The 21,728-nt window shown below is 40.7% G+C and overlaps 1 protein-coding gene across 21 annotated transcripts in view; it reads right to left on the bottom strand.

Moving 5' to 3' along the window:
- LIMCH1 (LIM and calponin homology domains 1) overlaps positions 1-21,728 on the bottom strand; it is a 349,028-nt gene that overhangs the window by 57,164 nt on the left and 270,136 nt on the right. For 13 of the 21 annotated variants that reach the window (XM_025385005.1, XM_025385009.1, XM_025385004.1 and 10 more), the window contains one exon: positions 4,106-4,141. The exons of 6 other annotated variants lie outside the window; for them this stretch is intronic. In XM_025385005.1, coding sequence (XP_025240790.1) covers positions 4,106-4,141 — 36 coding nt within the window. Of the gene's footprint in view, positions 1-4,105; positions 4,142-9,194; positions 9,456-9,917; positions 10,027-10,135; positions 10,255-11,513; positions 11,844-13,236; positions 13,480-15,955; positions 16,259-21,728 lie in introns of all 21 variants that reach the window. 2 more of the 21 variants (XM_025385001.1, XM_025385002.1) reach the window with 1 other exon arrangement.

Here is a 21,728-nt window from a genome sequence, read left to right as displayed (position 1 = left end):
CAACCTGTCTTCCCCAAGAGTATTCTAATAATCTGGCTGCATAGAAGGACTCTTAGCTGAGGTTCCTATTAGCATGGATATGACAAGCCACTGCATAATGCTGCCTCCATGTCAGTGGAGAACGTTGATTTCAGCAGCTGTGCCTTCTAGAAAAAATAAACTGAGCCAGGCGTGGTGGCTCACGCCTGTAATCCCAGCACTTTGGGAGGCCAAGGTGGGCAGATCACTTGAGGTCAGGAGTTCAAGACCAGCCTGGTCAACTTGGTGAAATCCCTTCTCTACTAAAAATACAACAACAACAATAATAATAATAATAATAATAATAATTAGCCAGGTGTGCTGGCACATGCCTACAGTCCCAGCTACTAGGGAGACTGAGGCAGGAGGATGGCTTGAACCTGGGAGGCAGAAGTTGCAGTGAGCTGAGATTGCACCACTGCATTCCAGCCTGGGTGACAGAGTGAGACTCCATCTCAATAAATAAATAAATAAATAAGAAAAGAAAAGAAAAAAAGAAACTGTACTCCTCGATAGAGGAGAAGGGCTGTGATTTTTCATCTATTTTAGACTATTGATTAGTTATCTAAGAAAGATTAAGAAATTTGCAGGATTAGGTAGAAAAGTCTAACCCATGCTTTTAAACTTCATGGATCAAAATTCACTGAAGCAGGCCTTCCAGAAAGACACAAAAATTCATCCCATTCTTCCTCTCACAGTTAAAAAAAAAAAATCTTACTTTTAAAATATTCAATCTAGTCAGTTCATCTTTTAAGTGATTTAAAATCTTTGCTAAGATCTTAGAAGACTTAAGCCTGTCTGAACTGGGACCCTCTTATCATCCCACTAAGTAGTTTGTAGATTATGGGAGAGGAAAGAGGTTCCTTCATTCAGTTCTGCCATCTGTAATATCTGCAGGTCAGAATTTCGGTTTAGGCCACAATGGGTGGCCACAGATCCAGGTTTTCTTCTGGGACCCCAAGAAGAAAATGGCAGCCTTCTCCAGGATCTGGGATTTGATTATCTCACCCAGTGGGCCTGGAGAAAATGAGAGCAGGCCTTAAGAATTACCTTTGTCTGTCCTGCGTTCCCATCTCCACTCCCACTGTGAAGCTCTAACTAGCTCAGCCCAAATGTGGCCAGGAGCCAGTTAGTTAAATAAAAGGAGAAACTCTTGTTTGCCCTTTCATGTACCGGGAAGTACAGGTTGAACATCTCTAATCCAAAAATCTGAAATCTGAAATGCTCCAAACTCCAAAACTTTTTGAGTGCTGACATGACCCCACAAGTGGAGAATTCCACCCCTGACCTTGTGTGATGGGATGCAGTCAAAACTTTGTTTCACGCACAAAATTAGTTAAACTATTGTATAAAATCACCTCCAGGCTATCCATATAAGGTATATATGGAACATAAATGAATTTCATGTTTAGACTTGGGCTCCATCCTCAAGATATTTCACTATGTATATGCAAATATTCCAAAATCTAAAAAAGTTCAAAATCTGAAACACTTCTCATTCCAAGCATTTTCTATAAGGCAGGCTCAACCTGTATTATTTTTTTCTCAAGTTTTTTTTTTGTTTTAAAGAAATATCAGCAAACTGGCCAAAAAACAAGGAACAAACCTGAGTGATATATTTATGCCATTTTCTAAAAAAATTAAGAAGTTGAGAATTGATAATACTAAAAAGAAAATGGGCTGAGTTGTCATTCAGAACATGTTCCCTATTTCAGGTTAGACTTGGCCTCCCAAATGAAGAGGTGTGTGTCTGGGGATGGGGGTTGACAGGTATGGGATCCTGGAGACGGCCAGCTTCCAGAATATTAATGTGACTTGGACTAATACTGTGCTCCGCAGTACCTTATGTCTATGCCCTTGGGCTGTTGGCATGAGGGCTCCTGGCTGCAGAGTCCAGGAGTCTCCCTTGGTGGTGGGTTGGCATTTTTGAGGGCCAGGATGGAATTACCCCAAGCGCCTGGAAATTGTTTCTGGGCCAAGTCTACAGTAAAGGAATTCAGAATAAAATGGCCTATGGCTCTCACAAAGTACCGACTCCTTTGGTGGGCCGGGTATTGGGAGGGAAAGAGTGTGCAAGTGAGGAAAAGGGCAAGAAGGTGAAATTAAATCTATGGAAACATTCTTGGCTGGCCAGGAGGTGGAAATTTCTCCGTTTGCCTGTGCGGTAGGTCTGCCCCTGACCTATATTCTCTTTAAAGGGCTCATCTTTTTTTCTGATTGGGCTCTATTTTAAGAATGTGTCAATTATTAATAAACATAGCCTGTGCCAAAAAAATGCCTTTAAAGATTTTGGGAAAAGGAGATATTAAGGGAATAAACTAAAAATAGTATAAGTTTCTATTTTAAGAATAAATTCCTGATATCAACTTTTCATTTTGTTCCCCACATGGTTTCATGTAAATTGGATCTGCTCTAAGCAGGAAACCCAGCACTTTGGATATCCCTAGATAAGAGTTCTAGAAAAGAAGCTCCTTTTACTCTTCTTGGTCCCTGGGGCTGCATTTTGTAAACTTAAGAGAAGGCAAAAACGGAGTCCCTGTCCCCACTCCTTTTAAGAAATCATTAACTTTTCCTGTGGGTGAAGTTTTGTGTTCAGGTGTAGGCAAAATTCAGAAACTCTTTAATTTCTCTTCCTTTCTTTCACCTTTTAGGGTTTCCTAGGGGTCTATTTTAAGCAAATTGTATAGTAGCCTTGCATTGATGAAGAAGAAATCCATTCTATCAAAATGTTTTTGCTCACCAAACCAAAGTAGTGTTTTGCCTATCAATCTTATAAAATCCTCCTTTCAGTGAATGTTAAATATTGCCATTGCAGGTTTGAAAAGTAATAACCAGGGCTCAATTTTACAGACTACTTAACTCTGTGCAGTCAGTCAAGCTCAGGCTGAATTTAGTTTTGAGGCATAAGTGTTCTTTATGTCAGATCACACATGGGAAACTTGGCCCTGGAGTTTGACCACTTAGGGCTTGGAGTCCAAACTAAGTAGACATCTTGAACACAAACATGGAAACAGCACAATCTGAAGACACTTAATGTTTTGCCTAATCTCATTGTCATTGGTGGAAATGATGTTTGCGTGTTCTACATGCAAATTCTATTCAAATTCCTCATTGTGTGACTTGAAACTGAGGCTCAGGAAAGGACAGGCAAAGGAGGGCTGGTGATTGCATTCTGGATGTCCCAGGCTCCCATGAGGCCACAAAATGCTTCTCAATGTCAGGATGAGCAGACTACTGATGCTGGATTTAGGTATTAATCAACATTTCTTCATATACAAATTACATGAATCTGAGAAGGCTAGTATTTTGCAAAAAATAAATAAATAAATAAATAAATAAAGTTTGCCTTATATATCAGTTGCAGAATGATCTGCATATGGGAAATCCATTTCTGAAGCAGAGTTAACGTGGTCACAAATGGGAGGGTTTGGATTCTTCTCAAATTTGAATGTGAAATATGGGATAAGGAATGAACCTCTGCTTGGTTGAGTGAAAACCAAGCAGCAGGGAGGGGAAGGGCCAGTCATGTCTTAGATCTTTGGCCCCTTGCTAAGCCATGGAACTTGAGCAAAACTCCGATGTTTTGGTTTCAAGCATCCCACAGTTTATATGACTCCAACCTGGGAGGAACTTGGGCTTCTGAATCTATAATTAGTGGTTTGGGATTTATTTTCTTAGTTAAAAAACGAGACTATTGGAATGACTACTTCGTTGTTAACTCTAAGCCCCAACATATCAAGAATTAAGTGCAAAACTCAGAATACCCTTTAAATAATTCTATGGTTCAGAAGGGGTACCAATGTTCAAACCATAACAAGAACAACAACTTTAACATGCCCAGTCTATGAAAAGCAAATGTTAAGTTTCAAGCAGCAGCTTCATATTAGAATCATGCTTAAGTTGCTTTTTCATTCATCTTTCCTGCACAGAATGTATGCTCTGCATTCCAACTTCAAGTGCTTTGTTGCACAAGTCAGCTAACTATTCAGTTCACTTGCATCAGTTGCATTTCAATTAGTGGTAAGTACTGGAAGCATGCAGTTTAGGCTAGTAATTAATGTAATCCTACAAATACAAGGCAACTTACTCTGCGTCATCAGACACAGGAGTTCTCGGACCGTATCTATAAGATCAAATACAAAATTAGAGGACTGGCGGAGTTGAAAGTGAATGCTGTAAGCAAGCTGGAAATAAAAACTGCTGGTGAAATACATGTGCGCCAAACCTTTTTTGCTGAGATACTGGATGAGAAGTGGCATTATACAATTAGCAATATTCATTGACTGCTGAAAATCAAAGACAAGTCTTGATGTTTCTAAAAAATGCAACATTTATCTCAAAACCCAGAAGAGAAATGAAAATAATTCCCACACTACCCAAAAAGAAAGAATCTGTTCAATATAAGCACAGGAAGGCTTAGGTGCAATCCACAATGTTTAGAGAAGGCAGCTTAGAAAACAAACATGTATTACAGTCATTCACAAACCGTTCAACTTTTTGTGCCTTTACGTTCAGCAGTAATGGGCTGTAATGGACACCCACTGTACAAGTGCACCCTTACTGACCCTGTCCCTGATATGTTAATGCATTTGCACAAATAACATCAAAGAGTGTTTCTGCAGTTTTCTGAAAGTTAACCAGAACCCCAATCAGTGCCTTCCACATGCATTTGACAGAAACCACAATTCCTAGAAAACTGGTAGTCTTAATCAAAACCAGACTTGGATGATATTCCATAACTTGAAAAACTAAAGTTTTTTTCTAATCTTTTATATTCTCCTGATAATTTAGATCCATAAAGTTGTACCCTCTGCAATAGTCACTTGAAGTCTAAATGAGTCTAAAGCAAAAAGACTAAATTAGAAAAATATTAGAACATTACAAGGCATGTTTCAAGCACATTTAAAGAAACAAAACAAAACAAAAAAACAACACAGCTCCCACAAATGCCTGTCTCTTCAGCAAAGGTAAATTTTAAGGGTCAGTTCTTACCTATACCCTGAAAAGCTCCTCCTTTCTGCAATTCTGATGGTAGACAAAGAATAGTAAAGAAAATACATCCTGCTTCCAGTTTCCAATAAATTACATTTTGGAGTCAGCAGCAAAAATTACCTGGTCCCATGATCAGTTTCACAACAGTTTACAGGAAAAGGGTAATTTCTAAACATCTCTTCCTGCAGTCTTAGAGAAAACACCCCAGAATGCATGAGTGTACACACACATACCCCCTTCTCTCTTATGCTTTTATCATTCTAGAATAATGTACATTCACTGATAATTATTTAATTCACAGTGAAGGCAACCATACCACTGCAAAACCCCAAATCTCTGTTGAAAAGGCCAAAAACAAGACAAGGAAAGGGTTTGTGAATGTTTTTCTTCTGGGAATAAGACTCATCTTCTCTTTCTCCAGGGTATCAGAAGGTGTTTCAGTTGAACCTAATATTCTCAATTTTCCAAAACACTACTACATTAAAGCAGATTCTTTCACATCAAGAGAGAGTGGGCTGGGTGTGGTGGCTCATGCTTGTAATCCCAGCACTTGGGAGGCCAAGGCAGGAAGATTGCTTGAGCTCAGAAGTTCAAGACCAGCCTGGGCACATGGTAAAGCCTTGTCTCTACCAATAACACAAAAAAATTAGCTGGGCGTGGTGGTGCACACCTGTGGTCCCAGCTACTCTGAAGGATGAGGCAGGAGAATTACTTGAGCTGGGGAGGCAGAGGTTGCAGAGATCATGCCACTGCACTCCAGCCCAGGTGACGACAGAGTGAGACTCTGATGGAAAGGGAAGGGGAAGAGGAAGGGAAGAAAGGGCAACATTAATTCTGAAGACTAGGTGTTTCCCAGTTAATAAATAGGCCTATTGGAATAAATTTATTCAAACACAGTGTTTTCTAAGTTATCTGTGGAAGAGAGCAGAGAATTTCTTCCCAATGGATGGTTAATCAAGAATCTATTAATAGTTGCTATGTGTTTTTGTGTTTCAATTTGAATATTTTAATTAACATTTTATTGAAGTATAAGATACATACAGAAAGTGCACATACCACACATATACTTCAATGAATTTTCACAAACTGAACATACGCATAGATTAGTGTTGAGTGTTTTGTACTATGTAAACAGACTCAAATAGTATGTACTCTTGAGTTTGGCTTCTTTAGCACATTTTGTGAGTTTTTTAACTATGTTGTTGCATGTAGGATATATCTGAACTTAAATTATTGCTACATAAAGTAATTAATAGTATTTCACGGACATCTCTACCAATAAATGTAGATCTATACCAAAATGTAAGCCCCACAGGAGCAGACATTTTTCTGTTTGGGTTCCCTGAACAGTGGTCAGACTAGTCAATAAGTATTTATTAAATACTTACCAGGTGCTCAAGAAATTGAAAATAATAACCCAGTTTCCGAAGATAACCTTCATTTATCTCTTTACTATGTACTGCGGGTTTGAGGTATTTCCTGTGAGACTAATATATTAGCTTTAAAAGGGCACCAACTTAAGCAGAATTGCCTTTGCTGGCAAGGGGAAGATAATTAGAGCTGAGGTGTCAAGTGACTTTCCCAATCATCCTACAGGAGATCAAAAAGTAAAGGCAAGTTAGCAAAAAAAAAAAAAAGTAATAAAATGTTTTTTTTAATGCAAAGTACGTGAGTCAATAGGTTATGAGGTACAAAATTGGCCACACATGTCACAGTTGACATAAGCATCCTACAAAAAAAGAAAGTCAATAAAGTTTAATTTTGAGGCCAGGCATGGTAGCTCATGCCTATAATCCCAACACTTGGGAGGTTGAAGTGGGAGGATCACTTGAGCCCAGGAGTTCAAGACCAGCCTGGGCAATATAGTGAGACTGTCTCTACAAAATAAAAACAAACAAACAAACAAATTAGCCAGGTATAGTGCTGTACACCTATGGTCCCAGCTACCTGGGAGGCTGAGGTGGGAGGATTGCTTGAGCCTGGAAGGTACACGCTGCAGTGAATTGTGATCACACTAGCTTGGGTGATGGAGTGAGATTTTGTCTCAAATAAATAAATAAATAAAATAAAGTTTACTTTTGAGGGTAGGGGTAGGTAGAAAGATAAAGGGAATAGCCTATGCACCCATTCCCTGTATTTATGTAACTTTCACTACTAATAAAGCATTTCAGAATCAATAATTTGATAGTTATCTATTTCTATATCATGAACTAGCATTAGCTTAATTTAAAGTGTTTTCACTGCTCATCTAAGATCACCCCCCAGCACCCAGCACAGTGCTTTACACATAGTCATTATTACTCAATAAACACTTGTTGAAAGGAAACGTGCATCCCCCTGGTGTTTGCTGGCTCAATCACACAATATGTCACATAGTTCACCTGACCATTCCTCCTTGTATTCAGAGTAACCACTCATTCCCATGTGAAAATAAAGAGGACGCTTTCCCAAATCACAAAGAGAGTGACAGGCCAGGTGCAGTGGCTCAAGCCTGTAATCCCGGGAGTTTGGGAGGCTGAGGCGGGTGGATCACTTGGGGTCAGGAGTTCCAGACCAGCCTGGCCAACACAGCAAAACCCCATCTCTACTAAAAATGCAAAAATTAGCTGGGTATGGTGGTGGGCGCCTATAATCCCAGCTATTCAGGAGGCTGAGGCATGAGAATCACTTGAACGGGCAGAGGTTTCAGTGAGATGAGATCGGGCCCTGCACTCCAGTCTGGGCAACAAAGCAAGACTCCATCTCAAAAAAAAAAAAAAAAAAAGTGACAGAATTCCTCAGACTTCCACAGTCCCCTCTAGTTACTTGTGTAGGCATCATGCTGGACAGGGATGGTGCGTTTCCACTCCAATAGAGCTGAGTTTGGATCTTGGCTTTGTAGGTACCAGCTGTGGACATATGGACCTCGGTTTCCTAATTGCAAAACGCAGATGGAAATTCTTCCTCTCGAAGGTGGTATAAGGAATAAATGAACAGGAGAGCACCTAAATATATCCAGTAGGCAGTCTCTAGGCCTCACCTCCTTCTTTCCTTCCATTCTACCTTGCTTTACAGAAGCCTGCGGATCCAGGGTCAAGTCCACGGCATCTGGAAAGTGAGTAACTGTGGAGGACCAGCGTCACCACTCTGTTCCTCTGTCTCCCCAGCCCTAACAAGCTCGGGAATCACGTGTGAGCCACTCATGTAGCTTTTCTCTACATCAGTCTTCTTATTTGTGAAATGGAGCTAACATAGATTCCTTTAACCTACCTGTGAATTCCCAGGACAAGGTGAGCTTGAGGGAGCAGACATAGAGGAAACGCTATAAAGAAATCTGTGGTTGTAAAACACAAATATTACTTCTGCTCCCTGAAAACAGTGCTAGGCTCCATTACTGTTTTATTCAGAAGAAAGAAAAATATAGATTAAATTCAGATGATCAAGATGGCTAGGGTATTGATTTTTTTAAAAATCTGGAGAGATTACCTACTGTTCTCCTTGCCTCCCACTTTGCCTTCTCTCCCACTGCCATCAGGGTCCTTGGAGAAGCAGAACTCCATTGCTTCCTATTTTATGGTGAGCTTATAAATTATGCAAAGCTCTCCTCACTTCTTTGCCCTACATTGGTAGGCTGACCACACATTTAACAAAAATGTATCACTTTTATGAAATGGCAAGAGAGGCTTTAACATATAGGATCCTAAACTGGAACAGGAACCCCAGGATAATTATTTCCTTACTCGTCATCAAGTCATGGTTGACTCTAAGTCAAGTCAGAGCATGGAATAGAAATCCTACCTCCAGAAGGCAATGAGTGTTGGCTAATGTGGAAAAATTAATATAATTACAACTTTTATAAATGTATTAATCATCTTTGGACCTGGAATCACAGTGAAATCAAGCAAATCAGAAAGAAGTTCAACCCTTTTACCCAACTATATGAGCTAGAAAGAAATAAAATAATTTCCCATTTATTCAGTCCACCAGAGTCAGAAAAAAATGTTTAACAGGTAAATTCACCACTGAATTGCACCTGCTTACATGCAAAAAGAGGAAAAAATTCTTGGCAGATGAGGCCAATTTTAATCATTCTGTTTCTGCTAGCAACGGCAGGTAAGTGGCACTGAAGTGCCATAATGCATTAAGAACACACTGAAAGCTCAGACTGGAGAAACAGTCACAAGAGCACAGAATAACCTTCTGACCTCTGATCTTTCATGGGTGGACCCTTGGAAGATTCTTCCGCATCCTGTTGCTTTGCAAATGGAACTGGAAGGAACTGGTTTGGGTTGGATCCAGTGTGTCTAAGAGACATCCCAGTTCTCCTGGCCATCATGTCGTCTTTTCGTGAATCATCCAACTTTCGCTGACCTTTCAGTCCACTGCCACCCCAGGCAGGAGCTATCATCTTCTCCAACTTCTCTTCTGTCCCTGAGGCCTCACACTCAGAGGCCAGAGGACACGCCCTAGGGCAACATTCAGTCCAGCCAGTCAAAGGCCACTTACTGCTAAAGATATTTTCAGTAGCATCACTCACTGGCGTTAATTCAAGACAGAAGAAGCCAGCATCCCTGGAGGCAGCAGCACACAGAGCAGCTGAGCAGGAAATCTCCCTTTTGAATACTGCGACCCTCTGTCATGCAGCTGGTACTCACACAGGAATAGGGGTCCCTTTCTGGTTTTCATGAGCCCTGAGAATGAAATTTGGCCAGTACTCAGCCACATGCAAAGGCTAAAATCTCTACCCAGAGCGGGCACCAGAAGCAGAACTCTGATCTTGGGATGAGCACACTCTTTTATTCACTTTACTCCACGCTCTATCAGTCGCCAAGTGCAGACTGTGACTTTAAGCTGTGTTTTTGGGAACACGACAGCCACACACAGCAGGGGCAACACACCACGGAGCGGAGCGCAGGCAAGATGCTCACAGTGGCTGGCTGCTCTCCTCTGATCTTCCTGCCTTTGACAGTCTCTCAGAATCTCTTGGAGTGCTTTCTGTTTCTTCTTTGCCATCCTGTGGCAGCTGTTTGGATGTAACTAAAGCCAGAGAGGACAGTTTCACTCCTAGGAAAGAATTCACAACAGAGGCCCTGACCCCACTTGTCCTCCTTCACCTCCCGGGAAGGCAGGAAAAACTGCTCCTCACCTTCCTCTATCCCCCTCGAGCACTCGCCCAGACCGCAGACCCACTCTTCCTGAGACTCCGGCACGGGAGCCAGCCACGAGGCCCTTCTGTAATAGTCACCTTGGCCAGAATTCACTGTTCTGCAGACGATCAAGTAGCATTGGTGGCAAGAGAGGAGAGGAACAAGGGTTACAAAAGAAGACAATGAAAGTCCTTGGGACTGAAAGATTAATAAGAGAAGAATGTGGCTGCTCTCATTCGTAAGGCTGGTTAGTAAGGATGAGATAATCAGATTGAGATAATGGAATGTGAACTCTGGCTAGGGCCTATGAAGGTCAAACAAGGCTGGCGTGACTTTGTCACCACAAGACTGAATGATGGGCCTCTCAGGATTCAAGGCCTCGAGGATGTATTTCTTATTAATTTCCTACCCCCTTCTCCCCACCTCAGATCCCCACCATCCTCTGAAACCTCAACTCTTTATTTTGGGTGTTTATAGCCTTCTCTCTTCTATGGTGTCACCCCAAGTCTGGAACCAAAGAAACCCTTCTAAAGGTCATAGGCCACCCATCATTTCCTTTGGATTTCAAGGGCAAGGTATAAAGAAGAATGCTATGAACACTTCCTCCTGCTACGGAGAGCCTCACTTTGCTCGTGCCGCACAGAGGGAATGGAGGTTCCCAGGGCAATCCAGTTTTACACGTGTCCTGTATGTGCTTCCTACCAGCCCACAGAACCAAACCCCTAAAAGAGGGCTTGGGAACTCAAAACTGGGGGGCCTCCAGGGAGGATAAGAACTGGGACAGGCCTATAAGGTGTTCTTCCCTCACACATTTGGATGGTGATTCATCCAAGGAAAGTCTTGACTTACAGAAACTCCCAAAGAGGAGATTTTTAAGACTTCTGATTTATTATATAATTTTAAAAAGTGGGAGAGGAAGGAGACCTTTACTTTTTTAATACGTCTACTTAGATGTCCAAAACGTGAACTCATGATACTAATAACTTTTTCTTCCTCTCTCTAAGGGATAGGAAAGAGAAAGGTTATACATAACCCCAGGAAACCCTAGTGATATCATTAAAACATTCCATTTAGCTCATTCAGTATTTTCAACTAATAAAATAATACTGGATGCAGCTGAGGGAAAAAGGGTCATTTGCCAAGATTATTGGCATTCCCAGGCAGCGATTCTGGTGATAACAGAATCAAAATGGATGCCTGCCATTTAACTTCACACACATGTCACCCCCAGGCGGACCCACTAACCTTACTTCTCTGCTATACACAGTCTGTTAAAACTATGTCATCTCTAGGGGTTTGTATAACATACTTCAGCAAACTCTAAAAGCGGCAGCGACTCCCATGCAGCTATCCTTGCACATGTATGGCAAAAAATACCTGCAGTCATTTTGTGGATTAAGCATTTGGTGCCCCTTTAAGCTGGAAGTGGCCGCTGAGACAGGAGACACAGAGCCCGTTTGAATCTTGCTGCCACGACAGATGACTTTTTCTTCATCCTCTCTAGGCCCAGCCTTGCCAATGCTAAGCCGCTTCCATTTCTGCTGATCTATCTCCGTCACTGGCCCAAAGTGCACAAACTTTTGCCTGGGGCTGGAAGCTTTCTTAGAGGCCCTTGCTTTGCGGTTGGCAAAGTCATCATGAATGGCAGTTTCTGCTTTAATTTCTGGGGAAGGCTCAGAAGCACAGATGTGCTGAACATCTCCATCCCTAGTCAAAACCAGAAATAAGTTCTAAAAATGTCTAAGTACAAAGCAATAAGATGTTTGGGGGGGGGAAAAAAAAAAGCAACTAGAAGTAGTTGGCCCTCCCTATCAGTGAGTTCAGCATCCCACTGACAGGATTCAACCAACCTCAATGGAAATTATTTGGGAGAAAAAAATTCCACAAATTTTCAAAAAGCAAAACTTGAATTTGCCGTGCACTAAGTACTACATTGAATCCACATGAATAAAGTGATGTGAAAGCACTGTTAGGTATACATGTATAAGGTATGCTTATGTTAATGTAGCTATTATCAGTAATCTACAGATAATTTAAAGTATATGGGAGGATGTGCACAGGTTATATGCAAATACTATATCATTTCATATAAGGGACTTGAGCCTCTAAGAATTTTGGTATCCAAGGGGAATTCTGGAATCAAGCACACATACCGAGGGAAGACTATATGAAAAATATTTTTAAGGCTAGAGCAGAACTGCTTTTTCATTAACACTCAAATGAAGAAATGATCATTGTCTTGCCTAGAAATGATCATTACCTTGTCTTTAAGCTTCCATAGCTTTTAAAACATCAATTCTAACATCTCTAACATCATAAATAAGGGCATAAGAAAATCTTAGGTACTGTGGAATAATTAAAATTATTTGAAAGTCAAGTTTAAATTATTTACAGTAAACAAGTCTATCAAAATAAGTAACCATTCTTGGAAAGGTGGCTGGGTTAAAAAGAGAATGTTTTCTCTCCATGTGGTTTGTAACTTTTGGTATTAATAAATTCACCTCATGCTGAATATGCTGAGCTCCAGGAGCTCTGTGATGTGAGAGGCACTTTTTCAAGCCATCAAAATAAGAAATGATACAAGGAGTCTGCACGGTGGCTCATGCCTGGAATCCCAGCACTTTGGGAGGCTGACATGGAAGGATCACTTAAGCCCTAGGAGCCCTAGGTGTTCAAGACCAGCCTGAGCAACATAGCAAGACCCCATCTCTATTTAAAAAAAAAATTAATTAATTAAAATTTTGGCCAGGTGCCATGGCTCATGCCTGTAATCCCAAGACTTTCAGAAGCTGAGGTGGGAGGATCCCTTGAGCCCAGGAGTTCAAGATCAGCATAGTGAGACCTTGTCTCTACAAAAAATCAAAAGATTGACCAGGCATGGTGGCATGGGCCTGTAGTGCCAGCTACTCAAGAGGCTGAGGGAGAGGACTGCTTGAGCCCAGGAATCGAGGGTACAGTGAGCTGTGATCAAGCCACTGTATTCCAGCCTGGGCAACAGAGCAAGACCCTGACAGAAAAAAAAAAAAAAAAAGACACAAAGATAAGCATTTCATGCCTTCAAAATGAAATACCGTGACTGCTAGGGGGAAACATGACACACCTCGCTTTTCCTGACACTTTGAGTCTCTCCCACGTCTCCAAGTCGGCTTCTGTTATGTTGGAGAGTGTAATGAAGCTCGGAGGCTCACGGTGAGGGGCAAGGCTGCCCTGAATTCTCCGCTGGGCCAGGTCATCCTTGTGACGATCTGGCACCTTCCTGAGTCCTCCTTCCACAGGTTCACTTTCCTGAGCCCTCAATTTACAGGTCACTATCGACTTCATCTCTTCTGTGTGGCCCTGGTTTCTGTCCATTCGATCCAGGCCCCCACACCAATGGAAAAATCAAGTTCAAGGAAGGGGAGCAGACAAAGAGAATGTCAAGCATGGAAACTCACAGGCTGAGGACAGAACAAAATGATGGAAACGCTTTTCCCTTTCTCAAAAATGGAATCAATGGGAGCTGTGATGACTTTCATCTATATCACCCTTATTATAATTCTGAATGAGACAGAGGTTTCTTCCCCCCTTCCAGATGATAGTCTCAACTACAGTTTAGGAAGAGAAGCCATGCCTGCTGAAAGATTACTAATGGTAATGAGATTTTGGTTGGATGGTAATGATGCCCAATTCCCACACTATTCAAGTTACTGTAATGAATTCAGGTTTTCTGATTGAATCCCTTAGCCCTCTTGGAATGTTTTTTACTGCACTAGTAAAATGTTCGTAATGAGCTCTGCATGATCCAAATTCTAGGATTAGTTTGGAGATAGCTGGAACGTTGTTCACATATTAAATATCTCAAACCTAAACCCACAGCTGCCAGAAAGTACATCTAAGTCAAATCTGAACATAAAGTTTCAACGTTTAAACTCACCGTCTGCTTCATGGCATTAGTCAGGTTTGGCTAAGGCAAACTTGAAAAGCAGAGGGTATTCTTCTTTACCTGGATTGACAGGGTCAATACCCACTTGTTTCTTGTGTTAATAACCGTTCACCTTTATTGATGCTAAAATTGATATTTTCAATTGTTCTCCTATGAAGTGAACATTATCTGGCTAATATTGACAAAACTGTGATTTAAACCAAAGCTGTGGCATTTATATATATAAATATTCCATTAAAAGTCTATTTCTAACTAAATATCCTTCCTGAGATAGAACAATCTCAAAAAATACATAAATAGAGCCTATTAATTTTCCCACAAAATATATCATTCAAGCTGGAAAATCAAGAGGTAGTCTTTTGTTACCTCGATGATTTGGCATGCTTGCAGAGCCCACAAAAATAGAAAGGCTACAGAATTTTCTTAGTTTGAGGAAGGAGATCAAGGAACGGCATAGCAAAGAGGCACTAGGGACCTTTTTTTTTTTTTTTTTTTTTTTTAAATAAGTTCTTTGATGCTATCTGGAGAGGTCAAGGGCTGCTTCAGACCCAGAACTGTGTCCACAAACACAGAGTCAGGTGACAACAGACAAATGTAGCTGGAAATATCAGGAATTAAAATTACATGGAGGAGAAAGGAAAAAAGGGAGATACAAAGGTTAGTCCTTTTCCTGACTCAAATTGCTGATTGCCATCAATATGCCTTGATGTTAGTCAGTTATCCAAAAGTCTTTGTTTCACTTGCACAACTGATCCCTCCCACAAGGCCCTCCAAAAATCGTTTGTTACAAGGCCTGCCAACTGCAATGGCAAAGACCAAGGGCCTCCTGAAGCTATAATGTGTCCTGTAAAGAAATGATGCCAAATTTTCTCTTATCTAATCCCTGTTCTATATCCAGGAATCTCTCATGGGTTTTTGTATCTGGTACTTCCTGAGAAAAATAAAAAAGATCAACTACTCCACTGAGCTCAACAACTCTGCCCAAAGAACGATTTTAATTGTCTAAAGCACAGCCGAAATAATTATATACTAAGTTCAACAGGCTTAAAAAACTCTAAAGTGATGGGCAAAAAGATGACAATTCAATAATGTAGATGCTAACTCTAGCTGATTTTGATATAAGGAAAAATACACGAATGACTAACTCTGCAGGATGATATTCAGCAAGTGGGCACCCTAAATGAAATCATATCTCCCTCTTAGGACAAAAATCACTGGTCAAATTCCATCTTACTATAATTTTCCTTTCCCCAGTTCACTCCAACATGTATTAAGAGGACGGGGAAAATGTTGGCAGAAGGAAACTGGCCTGAAAACAATTTCTATGACAGAACATATAGAAGTATATTATAAGTTTGAGAAGTGTTTTTGATTGGAAATATCCATTATCATTTGTCTGGGTTATGCTGCTGGTGTGAGAGAAGAAAGAACAAGGCTCATTTTTCTTCCTTCCAACATCTAAACGGAGCCAATAAGAGAGAAACGCTTTTAGCACTTTTCTGCTTCCTTTGAATGGACTGGAGCAGCTGTGAGAGGTGGCTGTTCTCTGATAGGCAATAGTACATGTCTATTTTTGCTAATAATGCCAACTGATGACACCAGCACCCATATGTGGTGATGAGTCCTGATTCAGCACATCTACACACTGGAATTCAATGTTTCTTTGGCAAATTCAGCCCTATTTTGGACATGGACACTCTACCGTCTGCCATCTGCATTTAGCGGAGATTGAATACCTAAAGTTCCGCTTCAAAATAAACCCCCATTACAAAGTACATATAATTGAGGGGCTGGAAAGAGGAACTGGAAGGGGTACAATACAAATTGACTTCACTTAATTATGTCCTCTCTCCCTGTCTCTCTTTCATAGACACACACACATACACACCACGCACACCTTTTATATTCTAGACTTCTTTTTTTTGAGATTCCCTTTGAGAGCTGTTTGCTGCCATCTGATTTCTCTGCCCCTTTCTTTGGATAAGGGCCATAAAGGAGTTGATTTAATGGCACCATTGGCTTGGTTTGGTTCATCCTTGCTCTCCTTGCAGCAAAGTCATCCTTCTCAAGATCAGGCAGTCGACACACAACTTCACCTTCTGCCTCTGAATTGTTGCCATATTGGTGGGTCAGGAAAGAGTTTTCTTTGCGAAGGACAATATCACGAATAGCTTCTTTGTCTTCACTTAACTGTTTTTGACTGATAGGGGAAAATTAAATGGGACTCCACATGTGATCAGACAAAAAAAAAATTAAATCCCCGTCTCTAGACAGACAACTGTGTTGTTAGTGAAAAGTCTTCTCGATACTGTTAGTTCAAATGGCATCTGTTCATTATTTCAGTCCAGAGTTGCAGCATAGTTAGGGTGGGTTTTAAAACCTTGAATTTAGCCAGACACTAGCAATACTAAAAATTCATTTAATTTTCAGGGCTTCCATCAGCAACAGAAAAGCAGGATCCTAAATGGCTCTGAAAGGGACAGTGCAGATTCTTTGCACGAACTTGGGGAAAAATGGGAAGCTTTTTGTTACTGTTCTTTTTTCTTTAGCACATTAGTACCCAGTAGACACTTAATTTGTTTTTGACTGACAGGGCAGAAAATTGAGCCACCAAGAAACTGATTTGGGGGAAAACAAATGAATGCAGCTGTGTGACACCACACCTAGAATGTGTAACAGATTACAAAATGTAAGGAATTCTTTCTTCAGGGCTGAGCTAACCTGAAACATCTGGGATAGTTTACGACCACTCATAGGATGGTCTTAAACTATTCCATTCCCGTGGTCCTCCACTGCCAGGAAGCTTATCTTACCCTGCACCTTTCCATCTGCAACCCTTTCTTCCCTCTTCCATCCTCCTGTCTCTCCACCTCCCAACTCTTCTTTTTCTTTTTTTCAAGAGACAGGGTCTTGTTCTGTCACCCAGGCTGGAATGCAGCAGTGCAATCAGAGCTCTCATACCCTAATTTAGGAGCAGATCTTCTGCTTGAACCCCTGAAGTCCAAGAGCAACATTCTTTCCACTTTTGGACAAACCAAACAGTCCTGGGCTCCAACCTCCCCAAGCTTGGGCAGATTTTTTTGGAATAAAATATTCATGTTTATGCAAATGGCCCTGCCAATTTGCGATGCCAATTTGAGCAGGGAGAATCTGGTCCCTTGTGCATCTTGTGAACCCAGCCAGGCTGCAAATTCCCTTGGGTGTTTATTTTTAGGCTAAATGCCCAGTGTGGCAAGACTCATTTCAAAGGATCTCAATTTAGATATGTGGACTTAAAAAAATAGATTAAAAAAAGAGGGTGAAGAAAGTTTTCATACCATTGGCTATCTGAAGACACTCCCCACCCACTTGAAAAATTGTCACAGTGACTGATTTTCCACTAATTGCTTGAGTCTTTTAAGTTCAGAGCTTCAAGGCAGATTTATGGAGAGCAAAACATAATGATACAAGTTTTGAGCTGGCCCTGTTGGCCTTGAAATAATAAATAATATGTATAAGGTAGATATGTAGGATTGTATTCACAGGCATCTAGGTATCAAAATATTTAAATGACTTTTATAATGTGCTTTTTTTTTTTTCTTTGAAGGACCTTAAGAGCAGTCTTTTGTGAAACTTGGGTCTGTTTTACTTTATTTTTCAGTAACTACAACTCTTAGTAGCTGGAACATTCCAGATACACTAACTTTCATGACAGCCCTGCAAAATAGGAATTATGATGCCCACTTTGCAGAACAGAATATTAAGGTCTCTAATTCAAGCCATCTGAACTCAGGTAAATTAATTGAAGTATACTCAAGAGGCAGGCCCAGGCTGTCTGGATTTATATTCATGAGGAGGTTTGGCACTTTTATTTCATCCAAGTCACTCATAGATGAGTAGCTTTGGGAAGAAGGAGTTGCTTTGGGGGCACAGCTCACTGTTTCATGTGGAAGGAATACAGCACAATGTGAAACGAGGAATGCCAAGCCCTGCCTCCAACTGGCGATCCTGCACAGCCTTACCTAAAGAAAGGCAGGCTAGCTATCTTGGTAGGAGAGATTATGGGTCCAAAGCAGGTGAGGGGGAAGAAAAGCTCTTGTCTCAACGTTTCTGAGGCTTATATATTTCAAAATGAATGAGATAATGATTTAAACTAAGGAAGAGCTGGCGTTTTCTTTCACCCAGTTTTACTTGGCAATGCATAAGCAACCAGCTTAGATTGGTAGCTAGTGTGTTCCAATGAAGGAAACTCTGCTCTCCAAAAAAGCCTCTTAGTCCCCCTGGGAATGTTCTGGGTGACACTGGAAACCTCCCTGTTCACCCCATCTCCAATCAGGGCAGCTGTTTGGTCGGTGCACAAGTAATTGCGGTTTTTGCCTTTAAAAATGGCAAACCCACAATTACTTGTGCACCGCCCTAATACATCCAGAGTCACAAAGGTTCGTGCAAGTTATGTGCCTGGCTGGTCCCCGATACCCGAGGATCTGTTCAGCAGCCATGGTGAACCGGCATCTGGTAAGGAGGACTGTAGAGGAATCCGTGTCTGGCACTTAGCTGCATCTGCTCTTCCTCTAAAGATTTCTAAAATGTCTATTGTTCCTCGGAGGTTTTTTTACACCCCCCACCCTGCCCCCCGCCTAGTTTTCCCCTCTGTAATTAATTACTACGTGGTTGAGAAGATCCACAGACTAGCAGAAAGCAAGCACTGAGTGCTGAAACATATGAAAACAATTAGAAAAGAAGTACAATCACATGAAACCTATAATTCAGTTAAAAAAAAAGTTTACTTCTCCAGTGGGAAACACCAAGTAAAAGAACTCAAATCTCTATGGCATTTTAATTCAGGGTAAGTGCATCTTGGTTCTTATTTTATCCTCTTAAAAACAGAAATCTTGGCTTCTTTGGCAGACTCTGATATTTGGGGGATAATTAAGTTAGCGCAACCATAAAATAAAATAGAAGAAAAAGTAATTTATATACTTCTTCCCTTCAGTGGAAACTCTAATAAATATTAAACTCCACACATTTATTAAGAAGTCCTACTTTCCGTCTCTTGATGCTAAGATACTGCTAATATATTGTTTGACAGGAAGCTTGGGACTTCTAGGTTTTTGACCTCATGTGAAAATGAAATAACATGCGCCTTTGCTCCCGTTTGTATATTGTCTTAAAGATAATACGAGTCTCGCTCTGTTGCCCAGGCTGGAGTGCAGTGATGCGATCTCGGCTCACTGCAACCTCTGCCTCCCGGGTTCAAGCAATTTTCTTGCCTCAGCCTCCAAAGTAGCTGGGATTACAGGCAAATGCCACCATGCCTGGCTAATTTTCTTGTATTTTTAGTAGAGACAGGGTTTCACTATGTTGGCCAGGCTGGTCTCGAACTCCTGACCTCAAGTGATCTGCCCACCTCAGCCTCCCAAAATGCTGGGATTACAGGTTTGGGCCACCGCACCCAGCCTAGCAAGGTGTTTAAGAATACTTGGGAAACAAGCAAACAAAAAACAGTCTACAAAAGAAAGCTTTGTTGTTCATCTATATGCTCCTCCCCTCGGATATGGCTCTATTATCTCATTCATCTCTACAAACATTTCCCAGCTGAGAAATGGGCCACAACAAGTGGTCCTCTTGTTGGGTGCAGAGACGTGCTGGCCAGAATTCATCTGGATGTCAAAGACAGAACACTGAGGTTAAAATGCCTTGAGAGGTATCAGTGTATTTCAATGATTTAAATTCCTATTTTTCAGACACCAAGAGTCCTTTTCTTCTTCATGATACTTCATTCCAGTTAAGCTACTTTCTGCCACATTAAAAGCAGGATCCCAAATGTGGATAAACTTAGAATGACTCTCAACTCTTGTGGCATGCAAAAAAGTAAGTGACAAAGACGTAGACATGCCAGGCTGGTGGCATGCTATGTGTAAAACCTTTATGAGGGAGCTGGCTGGCAGCTGAAAAATCTGCCTAACAAATGAATTCTGGGTGTTTGGAGCAGCTGTGTTGTGTTGCTATTGGGAACGTTATCTGAGAATATGCATAATTATCCAGAGCCCAATTTTAAATGCTAAGTCAGAAGATCTGAGGCAATGACATTAACTGACCTGCAAATTTCTGCATATGAGAGCTAACTTGAATGAAATAGGTTAAAATTAAGCCAGATAACAGGAAACGTGAATGGAAGTGAAATAAACAAAGATAATATATATTCATTAGAATTACATTTTTAAACTATGATTTGATGTTTGTACAGTGAATGGGAATTGTCATAAAAGAGTTCAAAGTTTTTAATAAAATAAACGTCCCAGTTACTGAAGTGGCACAGTACGTGTATGGACTTCCCAGTCTTTGCCCCACTTCTCTTCTCTACGTGACCATTATTCCTGAGTGTGCTGAATTAGTTTAACGCAGCTCCCCCTCTTCTCCCCCTGCTATTTTAGATACTCTAAGGATGATGGTATCCTTGGTAAACACTAGCTTAAAGACTTTACACATGTGATATAAACGAAAAATGTGTGTCAGAGACAGGAAGAGTAAAATTTCACGTAAGTTCATATTCTTATCTGTATCACTTATTACCTACTACTATGTCCTTAAAGGCAGAAGTGGGAGAGGTCTGAAAAATGGTACCTAGTGAGGAGATATTATTCCCCTCACTATTATTATTTTTGTCTTCTCAGCATCTAGTCCGGTCTCTGGTACATGGCATATGGGATGCTCAAGGGATGCAGAAAAAAAATGTGTCTGATAAGGTCTCTGTATCAAAACTTTAAAAAATCTGGATTTTTAAAAAAGATTTTATTATATTACTCTTCATTATTTAATAAACTCAGAGAGCTTTTTGTAACATAAGCACAATTTTATGTTAGAATATTCCAGAAGCACATACATGTTTAGAATATGCATGATTATCTGTAATATACCACACACAAGGAGGAAGTATATCCTTAGTTTTTTTTTTTTTTTTTTTTTAATACAAAGGTACTCTAGAATTAAATTTATGTAACTCAACACTGGATATTTTAATTAAGACCTGGACCACATAAAAAACCACATGTGGAGTTGTACAGAGAAACAGAAAATGTGTGAGAGGAAGATGTGATGCTGTGGTCAGAGCATCCGAATCTGGTCACCAGGTTGGTAGTGACCAGCTTTGCACGTCACTATCAATGATCCTCAGCTCGCACTTCTGGAAGATGGGTATATCAGCCACCTCTTAGACCAGCCTGGCCAACATGGTGAAACCCCGTCTCTACTAAAAATCCAAGAATTAGCCAGACGTGGTGGTACACGCTTGTAATCCCAGCTACTTGGGAGGCTGAGGCAGGAGAATTGCTTGAACCTGGAAGCAGAGGTTGCAGTGAGCCAAGATCGCACCACTGCACTCCAGTTTGGGTGACAGAGTGAGACTCTATCTCAAAAAAAAAAAAAAAAAAGAATTAAACAGCAAGTGGCAAAGGAATTTCAACTGTCAAATTATTATGAATGTCGATTTGTAAAATACATTTTGGCTGCATTATTATTTGTTAGGATCATTGCGGTTATTTTATAAGAAAAATTAACCAGCTTCTCAAAACATTACAGAATAGTGTAGAACTATAGTTTTCCTTGGCTCTGATTGCTGAAGGTCTCCATCTCACATGTAATATGAAGCTATCAGGACTGGATACTAGTACCTTTGTTAAAATTAAAGAGAA

The sequence above is a fragment of the Theropithecus gelada genome, chromosome 5 (assembly GCF_003255815.1).
Source record: "Theropithecus gelada isolate Dixy chromosome 5, Tgel_1.0, whole genome shotgun sequence".
Lineage (NCBI taxonomy): Eukaryota > Metazoa > Chordata > Mammalia > Primates > Cercopithecidae > Theropithecus > Theropithecus gelada.
The sequence above is the reverse complement of the archived record's forward strand: the minus strand, read 5'-3'. Positions and strand labels throughout refer to the sequence as shown.